This window comes from Triturus cristatus, chromosome 8, assembly GCF_964204655.1.
Source record: "Triturus cristatus chromosome 8, aTriCri1.1, whole genome shotgun sequence".
In the NCBI taxonomy this organism is placed as follows: Eukaryota; Metazoa; Chordata; class Amphibia; order Caudata; family Salamandridae; genus Triturus; species Triturus cristatus.
In genome coordinates, this window is record NC_140591.1 from 271,900,367 (window position 1) to 271,928,299 (window position 27,933).

General features: G+C 49.3%; 1 protein-coding gene and 1 long non-coding RNA gene across 9 annotated transcripts in view; one reads left to right on the top strand and one right to left on the bottom strand.

Annotated features, from left to right (window-relative positions):
- LOC146801960 (uncharacterized) overlaps window positions 1-10,971 on the top strand; it is a 31,508-nt gene extending 20,537 nt beyond the window's left edge. The window contains exon 2 of the long non-coding RNA XR_014967675.1: window positions 10,126-10,971. This is a non-coding gene — a long non-coding RNA (uncharacterized LOC146801960). The remainder of the gene's footprint in view (window positions 1-10,125) is intronic.
- Window positions 2,342-27,933, bottom strand: part of LOC146801961 (uncharacterized) — a 55,488-nt gene continuing 29,896 nt past the window's right edge. Inside the window, exons 5-8 of one of the 8 annotated variants that reach the window (XR_014967673.1) lie at window positions 18,049-18,330; window positions 17,635-17,896; window positions 12,523-12,784; window positions 12,019-12,195 (exon numbers count right to left, since the gene is read on the bottom strand). Coding sequence is in view for 6 of the 8 variants with exons in the window: in XM_085621486.1 (XP_085477612.1) it covers window positions 12,059-12,246; window positions 12,523-12,784; window positions 15,564-16,544 (1,431 nt within the window). In the remaining 2 variants the exon portion in view is untranslated. Of the gene's footprint in view, window positions 2,573-11,953; window positions 12,247-12,522; window positions 12,785-15,563; window positions 17,056-17,634; window positions 17,897-18,048; window positions 18,331-27,933 lie in introns of those variants that run through there. The other 7 variants (XM_085621490.1, XM_085621488.1, XM_085621489.1 and 4 more) reach the window with 7 other exon arrangements.

Here is a 27,933-nt window from a genome sequence, read left to right on the forward strand (position 1 = left end):
AAGACGTTATAACTGGCATTGGAATCCCCTTTAGGACACAAGCTAAATTAGGAGCGTGTATATTGCAAGCGCCATGTAATTGTATATGTCTGCAAACAACAAAGTGATCAGGAGCGGAATTGCATTCTTCACCCTTTAAGTAAACTTCCTTGCCATCCCTCACGCATCTGTAAGTGAACGGAAGTGACCAAACTTCATGCAGAAACGCATCACCAAGTTGTTCGTATCTGCCGATAGCATAGTGTTTCATGCACGAACTAAACTTGAATAAACTGAACGGTAAAGTTACTAATCTGTGAACTAACCACACGGCTGAATTTAACTCAGCTACAGAAAAAGGTAAAGGTTCTAACTTTTCAATGTGCAGCAATGCATAAGTAGCATCTTTCATGGACATGAACTGCTGTTTGTCAGTCAAATTAAACGGAAGGAACAACGAGGAAATATTCATGTAATCCCAAGGGACTTTCCCTGCCTTTAACGTTTGCAATGTCCATGCAAACTGCATAATTGAACGCAATTGATTTTGACCATGATACAACACAGATACATCATCTTGCACAATGTCTACGACAGAAGAAACAATATTATCTAATGTATAAATTCTAGAAGACAACGTATTAATACTATTATCTATCACAGCCACTACTTTTTCCATATTGGCCTGGTCAATAGCACGTATTCTAGAAGCAGCCTCAATTTGCGACAACTTCCAAACTTCATTGTAAATATCATAAGCCCATCGTTTAGATCTACCATTAACAGGACCCTTTAAGAAATCATTCAAATCTATTTTTTCATTTAAACGTGACAAATGAAGTTTAACTGAAGTTCAGGTGGAATGTTGCAGCCATGACTGACATAACTTACCTACAGAGTAGGTAGTTACCGTGTGTGAAGATGTGAAACGAGGGTCAACCCTAAGTTGTGTATACCCCGGGGCCAAATCTAGAAATCGACGTTGACAGGAATCTGAGCTTGTTTGCCATACCAACCAACCCTCAGGATTCAATGTTGCAGGTGTCATTGGAAACAAGCGACTGCAACCTAGTAAGGGACAGATCTGAGTGTTTTTCCCAACCAGGATAAGCACCCAAATCAGGGATCGAGGGGGAAATTAATTTTTTAGATATAGCCAATCCAAAACAGGTTGTCTGAAAAATAGATGAATTTAAAAATAAAATATGGTTAGGCACGATGCAAAGCTTCTGTTCCTTGTACCTGCCACGGTTTAGTTCCCCAAACCGATTTAAGATCGATAGTAGCTTTCCATACGTCATAACCTCCAATAGCCAATTTCTCCATAAAGGCTTTGGAATATATTAATTTTGTGTGTGTCAGTCTGACTTTAGAAGAGGGTTCTTCCGCTACCTTAAAGTAAAAAGATTCAGGGGTTGACACACTAAAATCCGAAAAGTATGTGAATTTTTTCAATAGATTGGCAGAGCTGCCAGGCATAGGGACAGGACAATGTTCCCATTGTGTGAAATTAACAAAATGTCTGAAAGTATTTGCTCTGTGTAGGAAATGTGTGCCATAATGTTGAAAACAAAACTGCTCCTCATAGTTTGCAGTATTTAAATACAGATCTTCAGCATCAAATGCAGCATAATATTTTAAATCAGAAAACAGTGCTTCTATTGCTTGTACATCCCAATCATCTGAGCGGATGTTTTGTTTAACTACATCACCCATAGAAACACGAAAAACAGTTGGCACATTAATCACTTCGGTGGGACCATGAATTTGAAAGTTCACCGCATCCCAAGCAATCCCATCACGTACAGGCCAGGCGGTGATGTTCACAAACGTCTGGTCTCTTTTCATGATGTGTGATGAGGAATGGGGGGCCAAAGTTCCATCAATTAATTGAATTGTAGAACGTTCATTCAGGTAGTGTCCATTGATAAGTCTGAAAAACACTACCACAAAGCCAATTGTCATGAATAAAAAAATACAAATCAGCACCAACCAGATGTAAGTCCAAGGTGCAACCAAAAAATGTCTCTTGAACCAGGCAAAAAATATAGAGCTTTTGGAAGGGACAGTGGAAGTCAATGATTCAGTTTCAAAGGAAGACTGGGACCGGGCAAGTGGTGTTGTACTTAAAAGGGGCAAAGCAACTTCTTTAGGATAAGCATACTCAGGATCAGCGGGCAAACCACCATCAGTAGGTGGCGGACTATTAACTGTAGTCATCTCAATGGAAACTTCAGGCACGATGATAGAGGGTGGCAACACAACAGAGTTTCTCAGCATTGAAGGGCAGGAAACCGAAGGTGTCATACTATGGAGAATCGGCCACCCTGTGTAGCTTGACATTTTCAATTGAAATGTACCTTTTCTCCTTGCGACCAGGAAGTGGTGGTAAAACAACTGTACGTGTACCCACTACTCCAAGCACCGGGACTGGTGCACGATAAGAGGGGCCAAACTCCTTCTTGTTCTCCACCTTCTCACGGACCAGATCACCAACTCGAGGCAGCCAGCCGACCACCGGAATCAGGACTGCTTCTTCTGATGTAGAGGGCACGTGTTCTTTTATCAGAGTGTCTCTTGCTTCTTGTAGATTCTGCAATACAGCACAGTGGTCATCGAGGTCAAAAGGTGCGGCAGCCGCCGCCATGTCTAGACCATCAAGGTCCGGAACAAATATTCTCACTCCAAAGAGCATCGTGTAAGGGGTCCTCCCACCCAGAGACCTTCTAGGGAGATTATTAAGTGCACGTTGGACGTCATACAAGTGGGCAAGCCAGTTCCGGCCTGTACCTAACACCTTGGCTGTCAACGATTGCTTTAGGTCACGGTTCATCCGTTCCACAACACTATTGCCCTCAGGCCGGTATGGAGACGAAAATTTGACTTTGACCCCCAAACTTCTCATAGCCTCTTTGTAAGCCTTAGAGGCGAACGCCGGGCCCTGATCAGAGTGAAGGGTACCACACGCAAAACTCCCTATAAAGACACACAATGCTTTGATGACAGTCCTGGCATCAGCACTCCTTTGTGGCCATACCCACAGAAAACGTGTGCACGAATCTACTGCAACCAAGATGTACTTGTACGCAGTATCAGAGGTAAAAGGACCGCAGTGATCTAAATAAACACACGCTAGTGGTTGATTAGATATATGCAGCTGCGTTGGAGGTGGACGCGCAACAGAAGAAGGTTTGATCTGCTGGCAAATGTCACAATTAAGTACATAAGCCCGCGCTTGTTTATACAAACCGTACCACCAGTAACGTTGCTGCAAAAGAGAGACAGTTGCTGACACTCCAGCATGCGCAGACGCAACACCTTCGTGGGCAGCTGTTATCAGATTTGGTCTGCAGTCCGCGTTGGGAATCAATCTATCACCAACGTCGTTAATCCTCACTAACGGGACGTTATCAGGACTTAAGTGATAATGGTATCGTGAAGGGAAACCTCTAGGGAAGTTTGTCCCTGTCTCAGAAGCAGCAATAGCTGCTAAAATGTCTGCATCAATCTTAGATTTTGATCTTGTAACTGCTGCTACTAAATATGTCGCCACTGCTGTTTTAGCTGCCTCGTCAGCCAAACTGTTACCGACAGCATGGACACCAACTCGTTGGTGACCAAGAGTGTGAATTACATCCACAAGTGGTAAACTCCCTTTGAGTTCTGACACTCGAGCCCAAATTGTTTTATGCTTTACTGAGCATCCTTTGGAGTCACAAAATCCATTCATAATCCAAAAAAGTATATTGCCGTTGTATGATTGAACACAGTAGTAAGAGTCACTCACTATAAGAGTAGTGACTCTGTGATCAGCAAACTCAAGTGCAAGCACCAGATCACGTAGCTCCGCCAGTTGCGCGGTACAATCACCCAATGACTGCGTATGCACTGCATCAGATTTGAACTCTCCATTCACGAAAGTACCGACTACAATTGCGCAAGCCGCTGAATAAGCGTGCCTTGATCCAGTTGCGGGTTGCGCAGACCCGTCAGTGTATATGACACAATGGTATTCCTCGATAGGGCGCAATGACTGTGGAGCTGGATGAACGAATTCATACTCCAAACTCTCCTGAGTCTGCAACGCTGCGTCAAAGATGTATTCGACGTCAGGCGAAGCTAAGGAGGTCGCCCATTGTATCCACGTTGGATGCAAAGCCTTAGAATTTGGTACACTAGCTTTAGTGACTGCTTCAAGAGCAGGAAACGGTGTTACCACCAGCATGCGCTTTCCTTGTGATAGCGCTCGTTCTTTCAGGATCGCCATCTGAACTGCTGTCAAAACTTTTTCAACAGTGGAAAATCGCAGCTCAGCCGAAGTGTACAGATGAGATTTGTAAGCAATGGGGACTGTGTCACCCTCATTGAACGTTAAGTACGTGAAACCTTCCGCGCCTGGAACAATTCTAATGACCAGGTTGGTGTGATTGTCACAAGGTTTTAGATATTTAGCTGTAAGAAGATCAGTTTGCAAAGTATATAATGCCAACGAGTGCTCTGGCAGCCAGCAAGATCTGGTATAAGTTGGTTGTATCAAGGCATAAAGTGTCTTGATACGCTGGGCATAATCAGGAATGTGGGTACGACCGAAATTCAGAAAACCCAGCAAGGATTGAAGTTTTTTCAGTGTTGTAGGGATACGAAGGTTTGCTCATTTCTCAAGGAACTGCGGTGCCAAGCCTCGACCTTCATTATTGAGTTCGTACCCCAAGAACAACACTGTAAATTCCGCAATGTGCGACTTCTTAAAGTTAAACTTGTAACCGATGTCTGCAAACATAGTCACTATGTTATCCACACGAGCAAGATGTGGAAGCAACTCGTCGTCTGTCAGATAGATGTCATCGACATACGAGTATGCTTCCGGGTCTACCATCTCTAAGAGAGAGACCACGCGAGCGGCAAAAACTCCAGGGCTGTTTTTATAGCCCATCGGGAGCCTTTTGAACAATTTTTGTTTACCACCCGAGGTAAATGCTGTCCACTCATAACTAAGAGGGGCAGATTATGGCAATAAAAGCCATTGGATAATTCGAGCGTAGTTTTGAAACGTTTTCTCACAAGACTATCTACGAGAGCCGAACTATGAGTATTCTGTACCGCACACGTCCGGCAATGTGAGTTTAAATGCCGGTAATCCAAAACTAGGCGGTACGATCCGTCAGGCTTCGTTACAGTGAATAAAGGATTATTCATGGGTGACACACATGTCTCAATTACTCCCTGATATTCCAATTGCTCAAGGATTGACGCGACGTGAGGTCTAGCCTCGCGACGCATGGGATATTGGGGTTTAGGCTGGGGATCAGATCGCAATGGAATCTCGTGATTGGGAGAACATTTATCCCAGCCAACCTGATTACGATACAACGCAGGCGCAAGCACCTGCGCCCACTCCCCGGCCAACCTAGTAGACTCCTCCGTGGGCACTGCGTGCCCAAAGGAAGGAAGTATAACTTCCTCTCCCTTAGGGGCGTCTAAAATGAAAGCCGGAGGCCAATCTTTCTCCGCCAAAAGAATATCATATGTGGTGGTAAGATTATCCCAAAAAACCGCTTTAATTTTGCGTTGTATGTCACCCTCAATATTAAGGACTATTTCAAATAATCTTTCCGGGGGGGCTACGCGAGTATCAGCAGTTTCGACTGTCACATAAATGTCAGTTGCTGTCGCCTCCAGAAATGGACGCAATGCTTCCCGCACTACTGTAACTTCCGCCGCGCTGTCTAGCAGCGTTAGTGCCCATGTCAGGTTCCGAAGCTGTGTCCTGACCATCTGAGGCATATCTCGCTGAGATAGCAGCAACTTTCTTTTTCTGAAACGGTGGACGTGGTCTGGCAGCGTCTTCCTGCTTGCCTTTACCGTCAGTCTGGCGGGGCTGGTCACAACCCTGAGTGCCCCTTCCTCTTCCACGCTCTCCACCACCAGAGTGCGAAGTCGATGTTTCCTGTGAAGAACGAGGAGAGCGTTGTTCAGAAACCTGAAACCTATCAGGTGACTTAATACGAGTACGATCGCGCAAATCATAAGTGCGTTCACTATACGACTGAACTGGTGAGGCAGGACGAGAAACCTGTTTCTGTTGCTGCTTCTCTTGTTTCTTGGCTCGCCAACTTTGTTTAGGAAAGTTGGGCTTTTCGTCTTTTGTAGACGAACTCACCTTAGTTTGTTGCACTACATCTGGAATTTTGATGGTGGGTTTCACACCTAAGGCACTACGTCCAACCATCCTATAGGCTTTCGCAATAATTTTTGCGAACTGCCGAGGCTTGTCTTCATCAGCCAGAAGCTCCAGCATATTGCCAACTTGGAACTGCATGGGATCTCCTTTGAGGTTGCCCATTACCATGGAACAAACCACATCGAAACTGTCGACAAGCCTCATTCCCAACTCAATAGCTGCCTCCGCACCATGACTTTCTTGAACTTTCTTGATGACGGAGGGTAGTACAGCCATAGACGGAGTGCCGTAGCACTTCGAATATGTTGCAGCAAAGATCTTGCCCCAATTGTCACAATCAACAAGCTCAGGGACCAGGTCTTTGGGCAAAGTAATGGTGAGTATCCTGTGTTTATCCACAGGTGTAGTGTTTGGAAACACGGCTTCTAATTGATCAAATTTTTCTGCAAGCCAGTAAGGAAATTCATCCTTACTGAGGGGGCGCTTGCCGACAACCGCGTTAACCATAACAGGGCTAATCACCACTGCATGATGGTGATCCGCCCCGTGTCCAGCAGCCGCAGGTGTACCCACCTGAACTGTGCGTGACACATACTGCACTAAAGCCCTATGGACCGTAATCGGGGCAGTGTGTAGTGTTCTTAAATCACCCACTCCCACCGTCAGGTAGCGTGGGTATGGAGTGTATCCGGCCAGTACCGGCCATGTAGCTCCCGCAATTGATAACGGGCCCATTCTCGCCGGTACGACCTCATGGTGGAGGGCGCCATTAAACCAAATTGTATGCTGCCAGGCAGTAATAGGAATTTCTAGAGTCCGATATGGGGTATAAGCCGCAGGTACAGCCGAGGCTGTATATTCGTGGAACAAATTATCGTCTGTATCCACCTCCGCAAAGGTCACCCATGAGTAAAATAACTCATACGGGTAGGTGGTATCAGCACTGACCACAAAGACTACGGACATCCCATCATCAGGTACCCCATACGCCCTCAGATGAGCGCGCAGAGGAACCCTACTATGAGCGGGAATATTAACAGCCATAAGGACTCTCTAAAGAAGAACAACAATTTACACAGTAGCACTTGGGCTCAAAAATTATAACCTTTTTAATTTTCAAGCTTGATAGAACCTTTAGTCTAAACCTAGGTAGGTTAAACCGTCACTCAAGTTTTCCGGAAACGAGAGTGAGGGTTGTTGTGGACTAAAACCAGCACTACTAAAGCGTCTCAGACGTTAAGACCAAACGTTAGGTGCGCCATGTTGTAGAGATTCTGCTTTTGCACAGAACTATGCGCAGGAGACCAGGACCTCAGAGAATTGTGGTGTACCAGAAAACTCCCCTCAGAACCCAGAACCCCTTATCCGACTAGCTTAGTATCCCATTTGTTAACCTAGATCTAGCTAGGTGGTCCCAATGTATAGACAAACCAGAACAAGCGACTTAGATATTTCTCAGGAGTGGTGGGAATCTGAAATACCTGTTCGTACTTATTTATTAGTCCACAACGGAATAATACAGACACGGTAAAGTTTAAAGAGTTTATTTTATAAACCTCGCGTCCTAAGATGCAGTACTTTGGCTAACACTAGCAGACTAACAGTAAAGATCAGAATCATGAACATTGTTACAATACCATATAGAATGAAAGGAGCAATCATACTATTAATGACAGTGGTATACGACCACACTCCTTTCACTATAATCTAATACATTATTAATATTAGACTATTAGAAGGTCTCTTAGGCTAACAGGGGGGACCCCATACCGTATAGATCAGCTTAGTAGAATCACATCAAAGGATCAGCTCTCACAGCATGCATCAGCTCCTCTTGTTCGAATGAATGTAAAACCAAACTGTTCTGCAATATTAAAGACGCTTGTCCTTCAAACATTGGCAGCTGTATGCATGATATGTCTAACAAGTGTCTACGATCAATCTAAACACAACACTCTGTACCTTCTAGTGACCCAGACGCGTTCTTTGCATGATGTACAGACCAAGGGCACATTTCACGGTTTAAGAATGTATAACAACCGTTTGTTATCCTGTAAGGCAAAGTCGAGTCAGCATTTTACAAAATGAATAACACATAACAACAGTGTCGTGTGCAGCCCAGCAGAAGCGACAAGCTTGCTTGTTAACTATGATCTCGGTTGTGCTAACTTAGTGTTGTAAATAGGGCGTGGCTTAGTCCATCTCACAAAAGAGCCCGCCAGATGGGGCTATCCATTTTCACTGACCTGTACCCAGACAATGAATTCTTACCCCGGCCGCAAAATCCAGACAGAACACACACCCCCCCCTGGAACTGGAACTGCTGCTCTACCACCAACTCAAAGCTAACTGTCCGCAAATACACAGCTCATTTCCCTCTGCACTTTCTTCCTTGCTCTCATTGGAAAACATACTAACGAATCCATCGCCCAAGAAGCGGATAACCTGCATCTGTAATACCACACAACATAATACCCCGATCACGACACCTGATGCGCTGGCGCAGTGGTCCTTGGACCTCGACTCACCTAAAAACAGTGGGCCTTCTGTTGTGCTCAACTCAAACGCCTCTCTCCCAACAACAAGCTGCGGTTAATACATTTCAAATACCTGCATAGGTTATACCTCACACCATTGCAACTAAACAAAATGGGCTTGCGACCAGATGCTACATGCTGGCGCTGCGCAGATACACAGGCCTCCTTCCTACACTTAGCATGGCTCTGCGCCCCCATTTCACTGTTTTGGAGAAAGGTGTTCGATATCATTCACAAAGTGACTTTTTTCCAACATGCCCGCACTCCCCTAACAGCCCTCCTGGGTCACGTAGCTGACGCCCCTCCAGACGTTGGCCGCCTTTCAGCCATGATGCTCCTCCTAGTCAAGCGCCGCATTGCAATACATTGGGGATCACCTAGCGCTCCCAACGTTACCATGTGGATAAGGGACGTTACCTACTGCCAGGAGATGCTCTCTGCGTACTGGGATCTGATGCCCACTGCATCACGACCCAAGGATATTTGGGCCCCGTTCATAGCATGGGCGGCTGCACTTACTGAAGTAACAGCGCATTCTCCGCCAACGCACATACATCCATAACCTCATCTAACCATGTAGTCAATACAGCACTCCTCGCCACCCTCTCTACTCATTCAGGTACTGGGTCACTATCCCAACGCCCCACAACTTGCTTGTCTGTGCACATGACCTTCATATTGCCATACACATGAGAAGGGAATACAGCAGTTCTTCTATCCTATGTGACCTAACTTATAACCCCACTGCATAAATGTACCTCGTGGCTGTAATGAACCGCCTGCCCTGATTGACCACAACTGTTGCAATCTGTCGCTAACATCTCACTGCTCAAATGTACTTACTTTGTTTCAATATTTGACTCTGCTGTGACCGTAATTTGACTTGTATGTTACCTTTTTGTTATGCTTTAAAATGATAAATAAAAATTTTATTAAAAAAAAGAAAAAAAAGCTGGAGGTCTGGCCCTTGAACGTTTAACATTGGAATCTTTGGTGGGTTGTTCTTCCTTGCTGGCCGTGGAAATTGATGGAGCAGGGGAAAATACAAAATTTTTGTACCCCCTTTGAAGTTAATGACCATAGCCTTAATTTTACTAATTGTTTGAATGAATGTACTAATCAATCAATGCACCTTTAATTAGACACTACACGCGGGAAAACTAACTGGCGTATGCAAAATTCTAATTTACTTACAAATGTGAAATTAAACTAACATAGCTTTGTGTTTCTTTTAGAAAATAGAAGTAAAATTGCATGTATTACATGTGTAGTTAAATATATTGTGGCAAAGAATGCAGATGGTAAGTAAAATGGCTTTAAATGTCGCTTATGCTAGGTAACACCTAACACGGGTCATTAGAATGGTGGGTGGTAAACAGAAGGGCTTATTTTCTATGTCTAATTTCTACTATGTTGTTTTCACATTAGTTCCGTTCAGGCCTGCTAGGCCTCGCTGAGAAAATGGCCGCTGCCGAGAGATGTGATCACGGTTGATCAAGATGGTCCCTGCGCATGAGCAGAACGGAAGTTACAGACACAAGTGTGGCCTATGCCTGGAGTGAGAGATGTCAAGGCCGCACTGGCCTAGGACAAGAGTGGATGCCAAGATTCTTTGCACAAGAGCATGGGAACGGATGGAAGAATTTGGACTGCAGCATTTATTAATATTAACAGTTGTTACAAATGGTGGAACATGACAAGTCACAAGGATGCATGAATATATAATTTGCGGAACTGGTTTAGGCAAAGAGGACAATGAGGTAACCATCACCACCCCTCCAATGGACAAATGGAAATTAACACAGCACCTAAAAAGTTTCAATTCTGGGTATAGCAAGTTAGTGAAAGGGTATAAAATGTGGTGCTTATGATAACGTTGCGGCACTTGCTTGTTTTCTATTCAACACGACACGCTGTCTGTTGAGATGATTTATGTCCCTGATGCTGAAAAGACTTTGACTAATTCTGAACTTCAAACTTTGATGGGAGAAAGGAACGAGACCGTTAAAAGACTGAGATACAAGATTCAATCCCGGGAAGGAATATGTCCGAGGAGGTTAGAGGGACAGTCAGTCAGTTTGGGAACCTATCCTATTATCTGCGGTTCATGCTCCGGAGAACCATTCTCATCATGGCTCTAAGGCCAAGGGTAATGAGTATTTTCTGTTTCTTTCCGAATCTTTACTTGAAAAACTTGTGAAATTAATTATTATAGATTGTCTAATAAATTTTACTTATTCAATGAATCTAGATAAAATTTCATGCTAACTCAAACTGAGTCTGTGGTTATTAGAAATAAAGTTATGATCTATGAAAGTTAAAGGTTTAATTATGATTGAGCTGGACTTAATCGCTTTCAACTGATTCCTTCTAGTTGGTCCATCGACCCAAAATAACAGAGTACCTTGATGTTTAAACCGGGAAAACTCTAGAGTTAAATGTATATAATGTATATAGATATTATTTAGAGAAATAATAGTAATAAGGTACCCAGTGTTGTCTTGCAGCTCGTCAGCTTGTCACTTATCCGGAAAACTGAATGAATGTGTGTGTTTGGTGTTATGGGCCCCACCAATGAATAAGTGGTGTGTGAGTTTTCCTGGGTTGGATGACGCTTGTAAAGGGTTTGTTTTAGTCGCGCTGCATCAATATCCAGCGTTCCCGTAGGCCTTCTACCCTTAAGTGTTACAGTAAGGATTGGGGTCCCTTTGTCACTTGGTGGGCCTCTCATGGTGTGGATCCTGTGGTTGGTGATCCGGTCTCTATTCTTGAGTTTCTAAAGGAAGGTTTTTTGAAAGATCCTACCACTTCTACTTTGTCTACTTAGTGGGCTGCTGTCCGAGCGTATAGGGGTTTGAAGGCCTCCTTGGAGGGTGTTGCTCCTTTGTTGGGTCAGCTCCTGCGGAGTTTTCTGCTTTGTCGTCCTGTCACTCCTGTGATTGTGCCCTCTTGGGATTTGCCGACTGTTCTACGAGGTCCCCAATCGTCCCCTTTTGAGCCTTTGTTGGAGGCAGATTTGCAGTGGTTATCTGCTAAGTTGGCCTTCCTGTTGGCCATCACCTCTGCTCGGAGGTTGGGTGAATTGGGGGCTTATTTCCTTTCCTTATTTGCAGTTCTTGCATGACAGGGTGGTGTTGCGGTTTGACGCAGCTTTTGTCCCTAAGGTCTCTTCCAGATTCCATTTGCAGCAGGAGGTGGTTCTTCCTGATTTTCCTGGGTATGCTCTTGTTCCGTCTACCTTGGATGTTCGCTGAGGCCTTCAGGTTTACTGTGATCGTGGGTGGTCGGCGGGCTGGAAAAGCAGGCAAGGAGGCCGGATATAGTGGGCAATATTGTCCTTTTATTGCACACAAGGCAGTTCTTACAACAAGAGAGGAAACCAAGATATGGCTAAAAAAAAAAAAAGGTTGTGCAGTCTTCTTCCGCCTCTGCCGTATGGGTTGGGGGTCCAGTGGGCTTCCCGGTCTTGGGGCAGACGTCTGTAGGAGGTCGGGAAGGCTCCTCGGAGGGCAGTAAGAGAAAGAGAAGGAGCCGTTAGTCCTACTGGGGCTAGAGGCCAGGTACCGTAACCATAACCAGGGGTGAGAAAGTAGAAAAGATCGTGAGGAAAAAGGGCGGGGAAGGACAAGGAATGGCAAAGAAAGAGGGGTGCTCGAAAAGGTGCGTGTGGGGGCAGTATTTACACAGTGCAAGGTGCTGTATACTATATACAAGGTGTCTAACCGTTATAAGTGGTGTGTCTAAGATAGAGGGAGTAATTACACAGGGGCCGTACTGTTTACACAGGGCACCTAGCGTGCTTTTAAGAAGGTAGTTGGTACTCACGCGCTCCGCCGTAACTCTCCTCCGAGTGACGGCCGCTCTTCAGCCACCTCCGGGGGATTCCACCAGTCTTCGGACCACTCCTCGATTTCTCCACTCCCGTCCTCTCCTTCCGCCGCAGCTCCAGTCGAAATCTCCTGCCACGATACTCCGACCTCTTCTGCCTCTCGTCTTCCGTCTTTTCTGTGTCCGCCCTCAGCAAGGAGGGGGGACTTCCGGGGTCAAGGGGTAGTCTTTCCGGTCCGTCGTCCCTCCGGATTGGATCCTGCAACAGAGAGAGGGGCGGGGTTCCCGTTGTTACGGACGCTTTTGTGGTTGTTTCGGATTGCGCGCCCTGGAAGGGAGAACATCGGAGGGGTGATAATCCTGGCGGGGTGAGTAAGGGTCTCGGGCCCCATGGGGCTATATCACATCCCCTTCCCCTAGCTGTCCTTCTTGTACAGGGTGGGGACACGGGGTAGCGGGAGAGGTAATCCACATTACCTTTTCCACACCTTTCCGATGTACAGTTTTGAAATGGTAGGGTTGGAGCGACAGAAACCAGCGGAGGACCCGGTCATTGTGTCCTTTGTTCCGAGCCATCCACTCCAGGGGGGCGTGATCTGTGAATATGGTAAAGTCCCGCCCTTCCAAGTAGTATCGGAGACTTTCCACAGCCCATTTGATTGCCAGGGCTTCTTTTTCCACCACGGCATAGTTTTTTTCTCGTGGGAATAGTTTCCTGCTGAGGTAGAGGATGGGTTTCTCGTTCCCAAAGGGGTCTTTTTGTGACAGCACCGCCCCTAGTCCCTGTTCCGAAGCGTCTGTCTGGAGCAGGAACGGTTGTGAGTAATCAGGACTCACTAGCACGGGACTGGATGTCAGGGCGTTTTTCAGATCGGAAAAAGCATGCCACAACGATGGCGTTGGATTTTTAAGGATTGTTTCGGTTTTTGTTGATTTTTTAACAGGTCAGTGAGCGGGGCTGCCCTTTGAGAGAAGTTAGGTACAAACCTCCGGTAATAGCCTAGGAGGCCCAGGAATGCACGAAGGTCTTTTCTAGTCTGGGGAAACGGGAGGGAATGGATGGCTTCGGTTTTGCTTTTCTGGGGTCGTATTAGGCCCTTACCCAGGAGGTATCCCAGATATTTAACCGTTTGGGCTGCCAGGGTGGTTTTGGCGGGGTTTATTGTGAACCCATAAGACCCCAGGGAAGTGATGACCTTGTGAAGGTGTTCCAGGTGTTGTGTCCAGTTATCACTATAAATGACAATATCGTCCAGATATGTGCCCGCATACAGGGTGTGGGGCCTTAATATGTGGTTCATTGCTTGTTGGAATGTAGCGGGCGCGCCATGAAGGCCGAAAGGGAGGACTAGGAATTGGTACAACCCCTCAGGGGTGGGAAACGCGGTCTTCTTTCTGTCCTCTTCTCTGAGGGGTATCTGCCAATACCCCTTACAGAGGTCTAACGTGGAGATATACTGGGCCTTCCCTATGCGTTCGACCATCTCGTCGACACGCGGCAACGGATAGGTGTCAAAGGAGGAAATCTTGTTGACTTCACGGAAGTCAATACAGAACCTGACAGACCAGTCAGGTTTGGGTACGAGGACAATCGGAGAGTTCCAGTCGCTCACCGAGGGTTCTATTATACCCATCTTTAACATTTGTTCTGTTTCCCTCTGTTTAACCGCCCAGCGGGCTTCGGGGACCCTATACGGTCTTTGTCGGACCACCTTCCCAGGTACCGTTTGTATGGCGTGTTCTGTGATGGTGGTACGACCGGGTGAAGACGAAAACACCTGGCGTAATGGATATAGAACATTCTTAAGTTCAAGACACTGCTGTGTGATTAGTCCTGTGTCTATGCAGGGGGAAAAGGAGAGGGGAGCATGAGCAACAGAGCCGGATAGGACGGGACGAGGGCCTTCCCATTTCTTTAGATGATTCACATGATATATTTGTGTGGTACCACGTGTGGGATCCAGGTCTAACTCGTATGTGACAGGGGTCACCTGTCGAAGGATGGCATAAGGGCCCTGCCACTGTCCTAGGAGTTTCTGATCTGAGGACGGCATCATTAACAGAACCAGATCTCCCACGGAGAAGACCCGTGTTTTTGTACCCTTGTCGTATTGCCCTTTCTGTTTATTTTGTGCGTTCTCTAGATTTTGGCGTACAATGTCCCTTGTCACAGATAAGTGGGTCTTTAGGTTGTCCATATATTCAGGGAGGGGACGAGTATGGTCTGATTCTGCTTCCCAGGCTTCTTGGGCCATGTCCAATAGGGTACGAGGGGGTCGGCCATACAGTAGTTCATAGGGTGAATAACCGGTGCTGCTCTGTGTTTTACAACGAATGGCGAACAAGGCAAGGGGTAGCATATCCTCCCACCTTTTTGCTTCTAATCCCAGCAATTTTTTTAGTGTCTGTTTCAGCGTGGCGTTATATCTCTCCACTAATCCATCTGTTTGTGGATGGTACGCCGAGGTTCGGATCTGTTTGATCCCAAGTTGGGAGCAGACTTGTCTCATCAGAGCCGAGACAAAAGGAGTGCCCTGATCGGTCAGGATCTCCCGGGGAAACCCCACCCTAGAGAACACAGAGATGAGGGCTTTGGCGATGTTCTGGGTAGTGGGTTGACTCAGAGGCAGGGCTTCAGGGAAGCGCGTGGCGTAGTCCACGATAACTAGGGCGTATCGACAGCCGCTTCGAGAGGGTAACAGGGGCCCTATAATGTCCATCCCTACTCTGCTAAACGGGACGTCAATAACAGGAAGGGGCTGTAGGGGTACCCTAGGGGGTGGATATCTGCTATGTTTTTGACACACAGGGCACTCTCTGCAATACGTCTTGATGTGTTGGTGTACCCCGGGCCAGTAGAATCTGTCTAAGATTGCTTGGCTGTTTTTTTCGTCACCAAAATGACCCCCCAGGAGGTGGCTGTGGGCAAGGAAGAGGACCTTATCTCGGAAGGGGCCAGGGATCAGAAGTTGGGGATTTTGCTGGGTCCCTCCCTTGCGGTATAACAACCCATGTTTCTTGTAGAAGTAAGGACCTACGGTAAGGGGATCCTCGTGGTCTAACGCCTTTGCCCATGCTTCCTGCAGAGTAGGATCTTCTTGCTGTGCTGCCCTGAATTCCCTGTCGGTCTGCCAGGGGTGTTCATCCGGGCTCACTGGGAGAACACAGGCGTGCTCTCTCTTTTCCTTCTTCTTTTGGGTTTTGGTTTTAGGGGATTTGGGTTCAATCGCAGGGGAGGATGGCCCCTGAGGGAAAGGGGCTTCTTCCCACCATCGGGTCAGGGAATCGGTTGTGTCCTGTAGAAGTCCTGGTAGGCCGGAATAGTCGCTCCCCAATATGGCCTGTTCTGGAAGAGCTGGTAGAAGACCTACGGTGAGGGTGGTTCCTGGATCCTTGGGGTGTTGGACATGCACTTGGGTGGTTGGGTATCTTTTCGTGTCGCCGTGAACGCATTGAATGGCGACCATACCAGACGGGGGGCTAACAGGGGTATGCAAGTCCTGAGGCCTGAGAACGCTCTGTCGACACCCGGTGTCTGCCACAGCCATGAGTGTTTGTCCGTCAATGTTCACCGGACAACGGAACGGGGGTGGTGCAGCACCTGGAACCGAGCATACATAGTTCCGGGCAAGGCCAACCTCCATCGGCTCTTCCTTGTGGGGGCACACCCGAGCGATGTGAGCAAAACCCCCAAAACTGTAGCATTGGGGCCCGGGGTTGGTAGGTCGCTGCAGTATAGGGGTGGGAAACAGAGGGATAGGCTCCGGTCTTCTTGGTAGAGGAGGACGGTGAGGTCGGATGCCTGTGGAGGGATGTGGTTTATGTGGGTGCTCCTCCTTGCTTTGCTGCGCCTCCTGCGCACGACTGTAGGCGCTTGCTATTTCCACTGCGGCTTCCAGTGAAAGACGGCATGCTGTCGCACCCACCTTTGAGTGCCTGGATGCAAAGACATCAGAAATTGTTCCAGGTATATTTTCTAGAGGATTTCCTCCTTGGTGGAGGCATCTGGTCTCAGCCATCGATTGGTCAAGTCTTTGATCCTGAACAAAAGGGCTCTGAGGGTTTCTGGTGGCCCTTCCTTGGCCTGGCGTAACTTTACACGGTACGTTTCATCATCGATGCCCAGCCGTTCGAGGATACACTTCTTGATATCCGCATAAGGATTGTTGCCCTGTATGTTTGCCTGTTGATACGCGGCTTGCAAGTCGCCAGTCAACAAGGGTCCCAGATAGTGGCCCCAACGGTCGATAAGCCACGTGCTAGTCTTTCGTAATTGGTAAAGAAAAAGTCCGGGTCCTCCCCCGGCACGTACTTTTGGAGAACCACGGAAGGCAGGGAGGCCATTGGTCTCTGATGTCCCAGAACGTCGGTCAGTTTCCCCATGGCTTGCTCGTGGGTGTCCCCCTGTCCCTTCAGTACGTCGTGGAGCTGACCTCGGTCGTTTTCGGCGGTCTTCAGGAACCGCTACATTAAGTTCCCCAATTGTTCTTGGGAGTCGGCCATCCTCTTCATCACGGCCTCCATGCCTCCAGGCAATCCCACTTCTGACACCAGCTGTGATCGTGGGCAGTCGGCGGGCTGGAAAAGCAGGCAAGGAGGCCGGATATAGTGGGCAATATTGTCCTTTTATTGCACACAAGGCAGTTCTTACAACAAGAGAGGAAACCAAGGTATGGCTAAAAAAAAAAAGGTTGTGCAGTCTTCTTCCGCCTCTGCCGTATGGGTTGGGGGTCCAGTGGGCTTCCCGGTCTTGGGGCAGACGTCTGTAGGAGGTCGGGAAGGCTCCTCGGAGGGCAGTAAGAGAAAGAGAAGGAGCCGTTAGTCCTACTGGGGCTAGAGGCCAGGTACCGTAACCATAACCAGGGGTGAGAAAGTAGAAAAGATCGTGAGGAAAAAGGGCGGGGAAGGACAAGGAATGGCAAAGAAAGAGGGGTGCTCGAAAAGGTTCGTGTGGGGGCAGTATTTACACAGTGCAAGGTGCTGTATACTATATACAAGGTGTCTAACCATTATAAGTGGCGTGTCTAAGATAGAGGGAGTAATTACACAGGGGCCGTACTGTTTACACAGGGCACCTAGCGTGCTTTTAAGAAGGTAGTTGGTACTCACGCGCTCCGCCGTAACTCTCCTCCGAGTTACGGCCGCTCTTCAGCCACCTCTGGGGGATTCCACCAGTCTTCGGACCACTCCTCGATTTCTCCACTCCCGTCCTCTCCTTCCGCCGCAGCTCCAGTCGAAATCTCCTGCCACGATACTCCGACCTCTTCTGCCTCTCGTCTTCCGTCTTTTCTGTGTCCGCCCTCAGCAAGGAGGGGGGACTTCCGGGGTCAAGGGGTAGTCTTTCCGGTCCGTCGTCTCTCCGGATTGGATCCTGCAACAGAGAGAGGGGCGGGGTTCCCGTTGTCACGGACGCTTTTGTGGTTGTTTCGGATTGCGCGCCCTGGAAGGGAGAACATCGGAGGGGTGATAATCCTGGCGGGGTGAGTAAGGGTCTCGGGACCCGTGGGGCTATATCACATTTACCTTTAGCGTACCCAGGGTGTTCATCTTTCTCCTGCCCTGTTTGTGTCCTGTGGTGGTGTGGCTAAAGGGAAGAAGGTGTCTACTTCCACCATCAGTCTTTGGGTGCGTTTGGTGGCTTGCCAGTCCTATAAGTCTGTGGGTCTGGCTCCTCCTGCTCAGGTTCAGAGGTGTTCCACGCGGTCGATGTCCACTTCCTGGGCTGAGGCGGCTGGTGTTTCTATCCCAGAGTTTTGTAGGATGGATACCTAGCAGTCCCATCATACTTTTGTCCGGCAGTATCGCCTATTTAAAAAAATATTTTATAAACATATTTTATTGTGTCAATAGTCAAACATAGGGCAGAGCCCATTAATACAAAGGGCATCCACCATATCATATACTGCAAAGCATTGCCATTGACATTAAGGTTATATATTATCGAGATAGAGAATATACAGAACAAAACATTATGAATATATTGAACCCCCTCCCTTTGCACTGTTTCACTGCTGTGTCTCTTTTGCCACCACAACGCCCACCCCAACAAATGAGTCCCATAGCTACATGATCGCCCCCTCACCCGATGGCACCCCATGGCAGTGAAGGCGTAAACGCATCCACAGGGGGCACCGGCTCAAAGTTCAGACCCCGGTAATCCGCCCATCGTTTCCAACTCTTGGGGTGCTTTTGCGGGCATCCCCTGGCCTTAAATATTGGTACCTCCAAGCACATAACGAAATCTAGTCCGTTCTTCCATACCGATTTAGAAGGTGGGGTTTATGCTTTCCACTACCTTGCAATCTCTTTTAGTCAGAGTATGCCCTAGCAGCAACAAGTGTCTTTTTATAGATATTGCCCCTGATACCATCCATGATGTGTAGAATTGCCAATCTTGGGGCCCGATTCACAGAACTAACTTGAGAAAAATCCTAAACTTACTACCATTTTGGTATTCACAGAAGGCACTTACTCATTTTGGTATTCACAGAAGGCACTTACTCATTTTGGTATTCACAGAAGTTAGGAGTCCTAACTTTAGGACTCCTAAATGCCTTCTGTGAATACCGAAAGTCTTAAAATTAGGATTTTTCTCAATTTAGTAGTAGTAAAGTTAGGACTTCTAACTTTAGGACTCCTAAATGCCTTCTGTGAATACAGAAAGTCTTAAAATTAGGATTTTTCTCATTTTAGTAGTAGTAAAGTTAGGAGTCCTAACTTTAGGACTCCTAAATGCCTTCTGTGAATACCGAAAGTCTTAAAATGAGGATTTTTCTCAGTTTAGTAGTAGTAAAGTTAGGAGTCTTAACTTTACTACTAATAAACTGCTTGTCACTTTCGTTTTAGAGGTATGCGGGAACCAGTGCAATAGGCAAGTACCCTGTTCCGGTTCTATGTTACGATCAGTGATTCCACACAGTAAATCTAGCACTTCCTCCCAATACGTTCCCAAACTCGTATATCCCCACTTCATATGGTGTAAGTTGGCCCCCTCTAAACCACATCCCGGGCACTGGGCGGCAGCCGCATTAAAATATTGATTAATCTTAGCTGGTGTCAAGTACGCTCTATGCAGTATATAAAATTGCACCAATTGAAATCTGGCATTCCTTGTGCTCTTCCAGGCTCTCTTAACCAACTGGGCCCATGTCTTCTCGGGAATTTCCCTGCCTAAATCCGCTTCCCATTTCCCCTGCAACTCGCACAACGGCTCTAGTGCCTCAGTCAACATGCGCCTATAAAGGAATGTAATAACCTTAAAGGTTCCTGCAGCCATTACCACATATTGGCACGCCATTGAGGTCAGTGGTTCCTACAATCCTGTCCTCCAGTATCGTTGCATTGCCGAGGTTAGAGCTGAATGCAGCAAGTAATCCCCCCGCGGGAGATCATATCTATCCTGCAAGGCTTGAAATGACAATAGGATTCCGTCTTCATAGAGGTCTCCCAGCACTTGAACTCCCAGTACCTCCCATTCAGCTAATGCCGTCCAGTCCCCACCATGCGGGAGGGCCGTGCACATACCCAGCGGGATCTCCGGGGCAAACGGGCGGGCGAATCCAGCCTGACGCTCGCCCCGATTCCAGCACAATCTCAGCGTCCGCTCTTCGTTAGTAAGCGGTCCGAGGCGCATCTTCTGCTGAAGTACTATAAAGGACAAGATATAGCGTGGGACCCACCGTCCCTCGGGACCATCCGGGCCCCGGAACTCCCGAGCCACAGCTTGAGTGAGCCACTGCAGCTGTGCCGCTAAATAGTACCACTCAAAGTCCGGCACGGCCACACCCCCTTCGGCTCTCGGACATATCATTGTAGCCATCGCGATCCGCCATCTGCCAGTCCCCCAGAGAAACCCTCCAGCCATGGAGCGGAGCTGTCTGAAGATGGAGCCCGGCACCCAGATTGGTAGTGTCCTAAAATAATACAATAAGCGAGGGGGCGCCACCATCTTCAGGAGTGCCACTCGTCCTGCTACCGATAACGGCAACGTACTCCAAAACGCAAAGCTGCCCCTAAGTCCTCGTATGGCCCGACCCAAATTACCCTCCAGCAAATCCTCGGGGGTATGATAAATATTAGTGCCTAAGTAAGGCAAACAGCGGGGTTCCTAGCGAATGCCCGCCACCTGAGAAGGGTTCACCTCAGACGGAGCTATTGGAAACAAGCAATTCTTTGCCCAGTTCACCCCCAACCCCGAGTACCGCCCAAATGCTTGAAGCAATTTTCTCGCACCCTCTAAGGCAATATCCGTGTTTGCGAGAAAGATTAACAAGTTGTCCGCATATAGGGAGATACACTGCGTGTCCCCGCGGAAGTCTAAGCCAGGATAATGCCTCCCTAACCTAGCATGGGAGGCCAGAGGCTCAATGGCCGAAGCAAACAATAACGGAGAGAGCGGGCATCCCTGTCGGGTACCCCGCCCTACCAGGCAAGATGAGGAGATCGTCGCACCCGTCCGCACTCGAGCTGTCGCCGATCTGTAAAGGAGCTCCTTCCACCCCACATAGGAGTCCCCAAGCCCGAACGCATGAAAGAACCGGTACAAGTACGGCCACTCCAGGCTATCGAACGCCTTTTCAATATCTACAGAGAGAACCACTGCAGTGGGGGTCTCACTATGATCCTCTCCCAGAATCCGGAGAAGGCGTCTCACATTAGTCTCCATAGTGCGCTTCGGGATAAAGCCCGCCTGGTCGGTGTGGACCAGTTGCGCCATATAGGGAAGGAGCCGGGTCACAAGAATCCTAGTCAATATTTTATAATCAGTTGTTAACATTGATAAAGGGCGGTAGGCCGACCTAGACAAAGAGTCTTTTCCCGGTTTCAACAGCAGGATAATGATAGCTTCGCGAGTGGAAACTGGCAGCCTCCCCAGGTCCAGGCCCTCTCCACCTGCGCTGTAGTGTCTAGCCTTCAGTTCGGTCCACATGGGTTTCTTGGAGAAGAGCAACCTGCACTCCTCTACGCACCAAATAAGCTTGAACCCTGTGGCGTCTCAACATTGTATGTAACCCCTGCACATTCCACGTAATGCATTTTAACTCAGGTGGTGTCCCCATTGTGCTAGCTGTCCCTTTTCCACAACTGCACTCCCCGTATTGGCACACCGGTGGCTCTAACTACCCCACAAACAGTCCTCAAACTCTCCCAACCACCCCTCCCCAGAACAGGCTCTAAACAGCTAGCTCCCATCCAAACTATCCACTAACAGTCCCTCTGGTATCTACCAGGGATTCACTCAGAGAGCGAAACTAAGGGGGAGCGAGAAGGTCTGGTCTGTAGTCTCACGGAGTCCAAACACTAAACCCCACTATGATAGAGTCTTCAGAACCCCTGGAAGGGCTCCCAGGCGGGGGGCAACTGCACAGTGGTAACGCCCTCCTGTCTAAGCCCTCACAACTACATCACCCCCCTCAAGTACCACCCCAAGGGCAACAACACCAGGGCCTGCCAACCCCTCTTACTAGTCTCATGAAGTACTGCACAAGTTCAGGCATCAACGAGCTTGTCTGCTGTTCCTGGCGTGACGTGTGGCAGAGAGACACTCCTCACATCAGTCCCATCAGAATCCGTCCCAGCTGACCCTTTTTCCAATTTCGTCGCTCCCATCAACGCCGTTCCGCCCGCCTGAGATATCTCCTTCACGGCCTGCAGCGCCGCAGATCTCTCCCTCTCTGTCTGAGTTGTGGAAGGCTTCTGTGTCCCAGGATGCCCTCGTCTGGTGCGCCTTGCACGGCGCGGTTGCGGCGCCTCCGTTGTCCGTCCCACACCACCTCCTGCCTCGCCTGACCCTGCCCGGTAGGCTTCCAACCAGCACCATGCCTCCTCAGGGTCACTGTGGAAGAACGTCTTGCCATCTAGTGTCACTCTCAAGCGCGCCAGGAACATCAGGGAGTATTGAATGCCTTCATCTCGAAGGGCCTTCTTGACCGCCAGAAACGAGGCTCCATGGCACTGTACATCAAAGGTGTAATCCGGGAACAGCGACACGTTGTTATTGTCCACTCTATATGGGCCTGCAGTGCGTGCCTTATTCAGAAGGAGGTCCCTGTCCTTATAGTGGAGCAGGCGGGCCACCACAGGCCTGGGCGGCCTTCCGTGTGTCAACGGTCTGGCCGGCACCCTGTGCGCTCTCTCCAAGGTGTAGAAAGGTGTCAGGCCCTCCGGAGCAACCTCAGTCCACAGCCACTGTTCCAGGTAGTCTATCATGTTGCCCCCCTCCACTCCTTCCGGAAGGCCCACCACCCGTATGTTGTTCCGCCTATTACGCCCTTCGGCATTTTCGGCCCTCCTCTCCAATACTTGTAGCCTGCGAGTGACTTCTCCCATCTGAACGTCCAGTGCTTTCTGAGAGGGTTCTAGATCCTCCAAGGTGGTCTCAGTCTGTGTCACCCGGTCGACTAGCTTCGCATGATCCGCCCGTAGGAGACCCAACCCCAGCGACACCTGGGCAATGTCTTGCTGGAGTGCTTCCTTTGTGTCCGTAATAGCTCTGAGGATTTGGTCCACCTGTTGCTGCATCAGCCCTTCCGGGTGCGAGTCAGCCACATTCTGCTTCCTTTGCTCCACAGATTAATCCTCCGGCTCCGGGTGAGCCCCCCCTTGCTGGCCTCGTGGTTTCCCCATAAGTTTCAAGCTACCAGGCCCCCCAGCCTTGGGCCCACCACTCAGCACCTCCCGTACTTCGGCGATCGTGGGCTCCTCTTTCAGGTGGGGATGAGAGATCTCCGGGCCACCAGCCCCCGCCAACCGCCGCGCCCCCTGGGGCTCCTCGTCCGCCCTTTGCTCACTGCAGGTGCCCAACAAGTCAGTCCACTATTGGGCTAGCCGTCCAGCAACCAGGCGAAGGCGCTCCAAGCTTCCCAGGCCCAATGTCGCCACAGTTGCCTCACCAGCGCCCCCTGCGCCTGATGTAGCCCAGCGGGTACCGTCAGTCCAAAGCCCCCTAAAGTCAGCGTTCGCGGGAGAAGGGCCCAACAGGTAGTCATCGAGCAAGGGCTCCAAGTCAAAACGCGAGGCCGCCTCAAGCTGCAGTGGATAGTCCGCTCTGGTCCGCCAAAGCCGCCGCTTCCCAGGCCACCGTTTAGTTTCCGGCCTCCCACACTTCCAATTCCAGGGCTCTTCAGACTGCCACAGTCTGTCCCTGCGCCGTCCGCCAAGCAGCAGCGTCACATCGAATCTTCACCGCCGGGCCCGGGGGCCGACCTCAGGCTCTAGGCCGGCTCCGCAGTAGCAGGCCACTCACACCGAAGCGCCCAGTAAGCCTTCCCCCTGGTCCACAGGCCAAGACTGCGATTGTTCCCAGCACTATCTCATAATCGGCCACCGGCGTCACCTTGGCCAGGCACCCCCAGAGTCTCACAGGGGCCTCTGCCTTCTCCACCAGCTTCAGGAGAGATCAGGGCCTCAACGCAGGCAGGCGCAGTGCCCCAGTCACAGCCAGGCAGCGTCACTCCAGGCCCTCACCGCCAGGCCTGAGGAGCCGATCCCAGCCCCTGATGCCAGTCCACAACGTAAGGGCGGACGCTGAGGGGCCGCAGCTGCAGGGGCGCCCGCTAGTCCACCACTACAAGTCTCCGGAGAAAGGCGCTATCATCACCGGCGCTCCTCCGCCGTCCGCCTCCCGCGCCGCTGCAGCCGGGTGTCCCCGGGACCACACAGGAGCCGTAGCACCGGCAATTTCCTCGCCGCCCTCTCCGTGTATGAGGGAGAGCAGGCCCCCACCGCAGGCATGCAGCGCCCATCGCTCTCAAAGTGGGATCACTCGCTCCTCTAGGCCTCCAGCCTACCCCACCTGCTGATCTCCCCCAGCGGTTCGACCAGCGAACACGGCCACCATTTTCTGCATGCGCAGGTCGGACCTCGCACTTACCGGGTCCGTAGATCTTCACCGGAGGGTTAATGTACGCTCAATCGTATCCGTTGCAGGCCTCCGCTCCTGCGGACACCTCCCCAGGCTCACAGGAGCGCCAATCCGGCTCCCCTTACAGGATAAACGGTGGGGTCGGCACGGAGCCCTCAGCTCACGCGACCGTCCTCATCCGCTCCCAAGCCACGCCCCCTGCAACTCGCACTAATGCCGTAAGGTCTGTATACAGTAATTTTAAATATGACAAAAATCGTGCTCCAATATTGAGGCGATCTAGTAGCACAAACAGGTACACCCAGCTGAGGGAATTTGGAGTATTTGGAGGAGGAGTATTTATAGAGCGCGGCGTTCGCTCCGGAAGGAGCATCATGGCGCTGAAAATCCTTGAAAACAGGTCACAGAGAGAAAGGGGGAAGACTAGATGGATGCTTTGGTCCAGTCGTCGGAGAGATTAAAAATCCAAGTTTTGAGAAATTTCCTAAAGGGTTTCTCAAGTGTCTGAAGTCTGAGGTGTCCCGGCATGCTGTTCCAGGCTCTAATAGCCAGGGTGCTAAGGGTTTTTCCGCCTTTGGATTTCAGGTTGAACTTGGTGGAGATCATGAAGTTTTCATGAGAAGATCGGAGGGAACGGCTCGGATTGTAATGTGGAAAACGCTTGGTAAGATAAGAGGGACCTGTTTTGTTAAAGGCTCGGAAGGCAACAATGAGAATCTTAAAGAGTATTCTCTTGTGCAAAGGGAGCCAATGTAAGGTCTTCAGGGCTGAGGAGATTGAGGATTTGCGTGGAAGTTTTAGGACGAGGCGGGCAGCAGTGTGTAGAACGCTTTGAAGTTTAGAGAGGGTAGTCTTCTTGGTCCCTGCCAGAAGGCTGTTGCAGTAGACTACACGTGAAAGTATGAGGGCTACAGTTACTGTCTTTCTAGAATCGAGGGGGAGAAAATCAAGGAATTTTCTCAGGGATTTGATTATGCCGAAGCATTTTCCTGCTACGGACGTGACATGGTGATCGAAAGAAAGGTCAGAGTCAAAAAGGACTCCGAGATTCCGGGCAGAGGTGACGGTCTGGGGGGGAGCAACAGAGTTATCAGGCCACCACAGGGCAGGACAGAAAGAGGCATTCTTTCCAATGGGGAGGATCTCAGTTTTGTTTGAGTTGCACCGAAGGTGGTTAGTGTCCATCCATTGGAATACTGCGGTTAGGCAGTGTTTCAGATTGAGCTCTGCCTTGTTGGAATTGTCGTCAAGGGGGATGATCAACTGAGTATCATCGGCATATGAAGTGACAGTTATGCCGAATGATTCAATCAGGGTGAGCAGAGGGATAAGATAGATGTTAAAGAGGAGGGGGCTTAAGATGGACCCTTGGGGGACTCCGGAGGACACCTTTTTCTCATTGGATTGAAAGGAACCCAAGGTGACAGTTTGGGACCTATCGCTGAGAAAAGATCTAATCCATGATAGGGCTGAGTTGGTGATGCCGATATCCTTAAGTCTATTGATCAAGATGGAGTGGGATATGGTATCGAAAGCTGCCGTAAGGTCAAGAAGGATCAGAATGGCCTTCTTCCTTTGATCTTGCAATGTTTTAATGGTGTCGGTCAGTTCGATTAGGGCAGTTTCGGTAGAATGTTTAGGCCGGAACCCGGATTGCTGGGAATGGAGTATGTTGTGGGATTCCAGAAAGGTTTTAAGTTCTTTATGGACTAGCTGTTCAGTTATTTTGCCCAGGGCGGGGAGGAGGGTGATAGGGCGGAGGTTGGTCAAGTCCGTTGAGGATTTGTTGGCTTTTTTCATCAGTGGCTTGACCACGCCTTTTTTCCATGAGAGGGGAACAGAACCAGAACTGAGGGACAGGTTGATGATGTCATTGACGATAGGGTTGATCTCATCAATGATGAGATGAAGAATCTTAGGGGGGCAGGGGTCAGAGGGGGATCCAGATTTGCAGGAGAGGATCGCTTCTCTGGTCTGGGCCAGAGTCACCGAAGTGAAGTTTTTGAGACTGTTAACAGTCAGGCAAGGTTGGTCGGGGTCGAGGGATTTGTGAGTTGAAGGGGGAGGGGGGAAGTTTTTTTGAATGGAGGTGATTTTATCGTCAAAGTAATCAGAAATTTTGTCACATAGCTCTTGGGTTGGGGGGATTTCGGGTTGGAGAGCTTTGGGGTGGGTGAAAGTCTTCACAATTGAAAATAAGGTTTTTTGCTTTTGGCTGGCTTCTTTAATGGCATTTACGTAGTATGTTCTCTTGGCTGATTTGATGGTAGAGAGATAGCTTTTCCTCTGGAGAATATAGGTGTTTCGGTCATCATTATCGTAGGATCTACGCCATTTACGTTCCGCTTTCCTGCAGAGTAGATGAGCGGAGGCTAATTCAGGAGTGTACCAGGGAGCTTTGATTTTGGTTTTCTTCAATATTCTATCCTGATGATTGGATGGGCATCGTTTAGCGATTTCTTGTGAGAGCCAATTGTGAAGGCGGTCTGCATCTCTGTTGATGTTACCGGATAGGGAGGGGGCGTTGGTTAGGGAAAAGGGATTGAGAGTGAGATTTTTCTGGACAGTTTTCCAGTTTGTAGAGTGAGCAAGGTGAGGAATGCGTTTATTGCTGGTAGAAGGGTGGCAGCTAGGGATGTGGAAGGGGATCAGGTAATGATCCGTCCATATCTGGGGTAGGGGGGGCAGGGTAGTGATGGAAGGGAAATTGGAGCAAACACCGTCCAAGGTGTGGCCAAGAGAGTGAGTAGGCAACGTGACACTTTGTTGTAGGTTAAAGATTTCAAGTGTCTGAAAAAAGTTGCTGGTTTGAGAGTCGGCGAAGGTCTCAAGGTGTAGATTAAAGTCTCCTAGCAGGGTAAAGTGTGGGTAACGGAGAAAGAAGTGTCCTAGAGCGTCATTTAGGGAGTCGAGAAATTTAGCAGCGTTGCCGGGTGGGCGGTAGATCAGGCCACCGGAGAGGGAAAGGGATTGGCTGAGTTTGATGGAAAAGCCTAATCCCTCTGCGTCAATGAGAGGGTCGAGGCAGAAGGTGTGACAGTTAAAGGTGTTCTTCAGTATAATTGCAACACCTCCTCCTCTACCTTTCTGTCTGTCCTGTCTGTGGAAGGAGTAACCCTGTGGGAGGGCTACGGCTATGTCGGGGTTGCTGTCTTCAGTGAGCCAGGTTTCAGTGATCATGAGGCAGTCGAGGTCATAGTCAATGATGAGCTCGTGAATGTCTTGACTATGTTTACACATCGACCGGGCATTTATCAGGCCACCTGTGAAGAAGGGGCGTTGGTGATTGGGGGGGGGTTGGCTGGTCGTGGTCGAGAGTGAGTGACCAGCAGCATTTGATGCAGCTGGTAGGGCCGACTACTTTTGATATGTCAAACTTGCATGAGCAGCCGGAGCTGTCTCGGAGTCGGAGAAGGTCGTTGGGTGCATACCTGATACTAGGAGGTGTTTGGGCAGGGGTTCCTGCGCCTTGCGCGGTCTTGGCGCAGACGGGCTTGCCTTAGGCGCGCCTTCGGCGCGCAAACGGCGCTCCCGCTGCGCTCGTC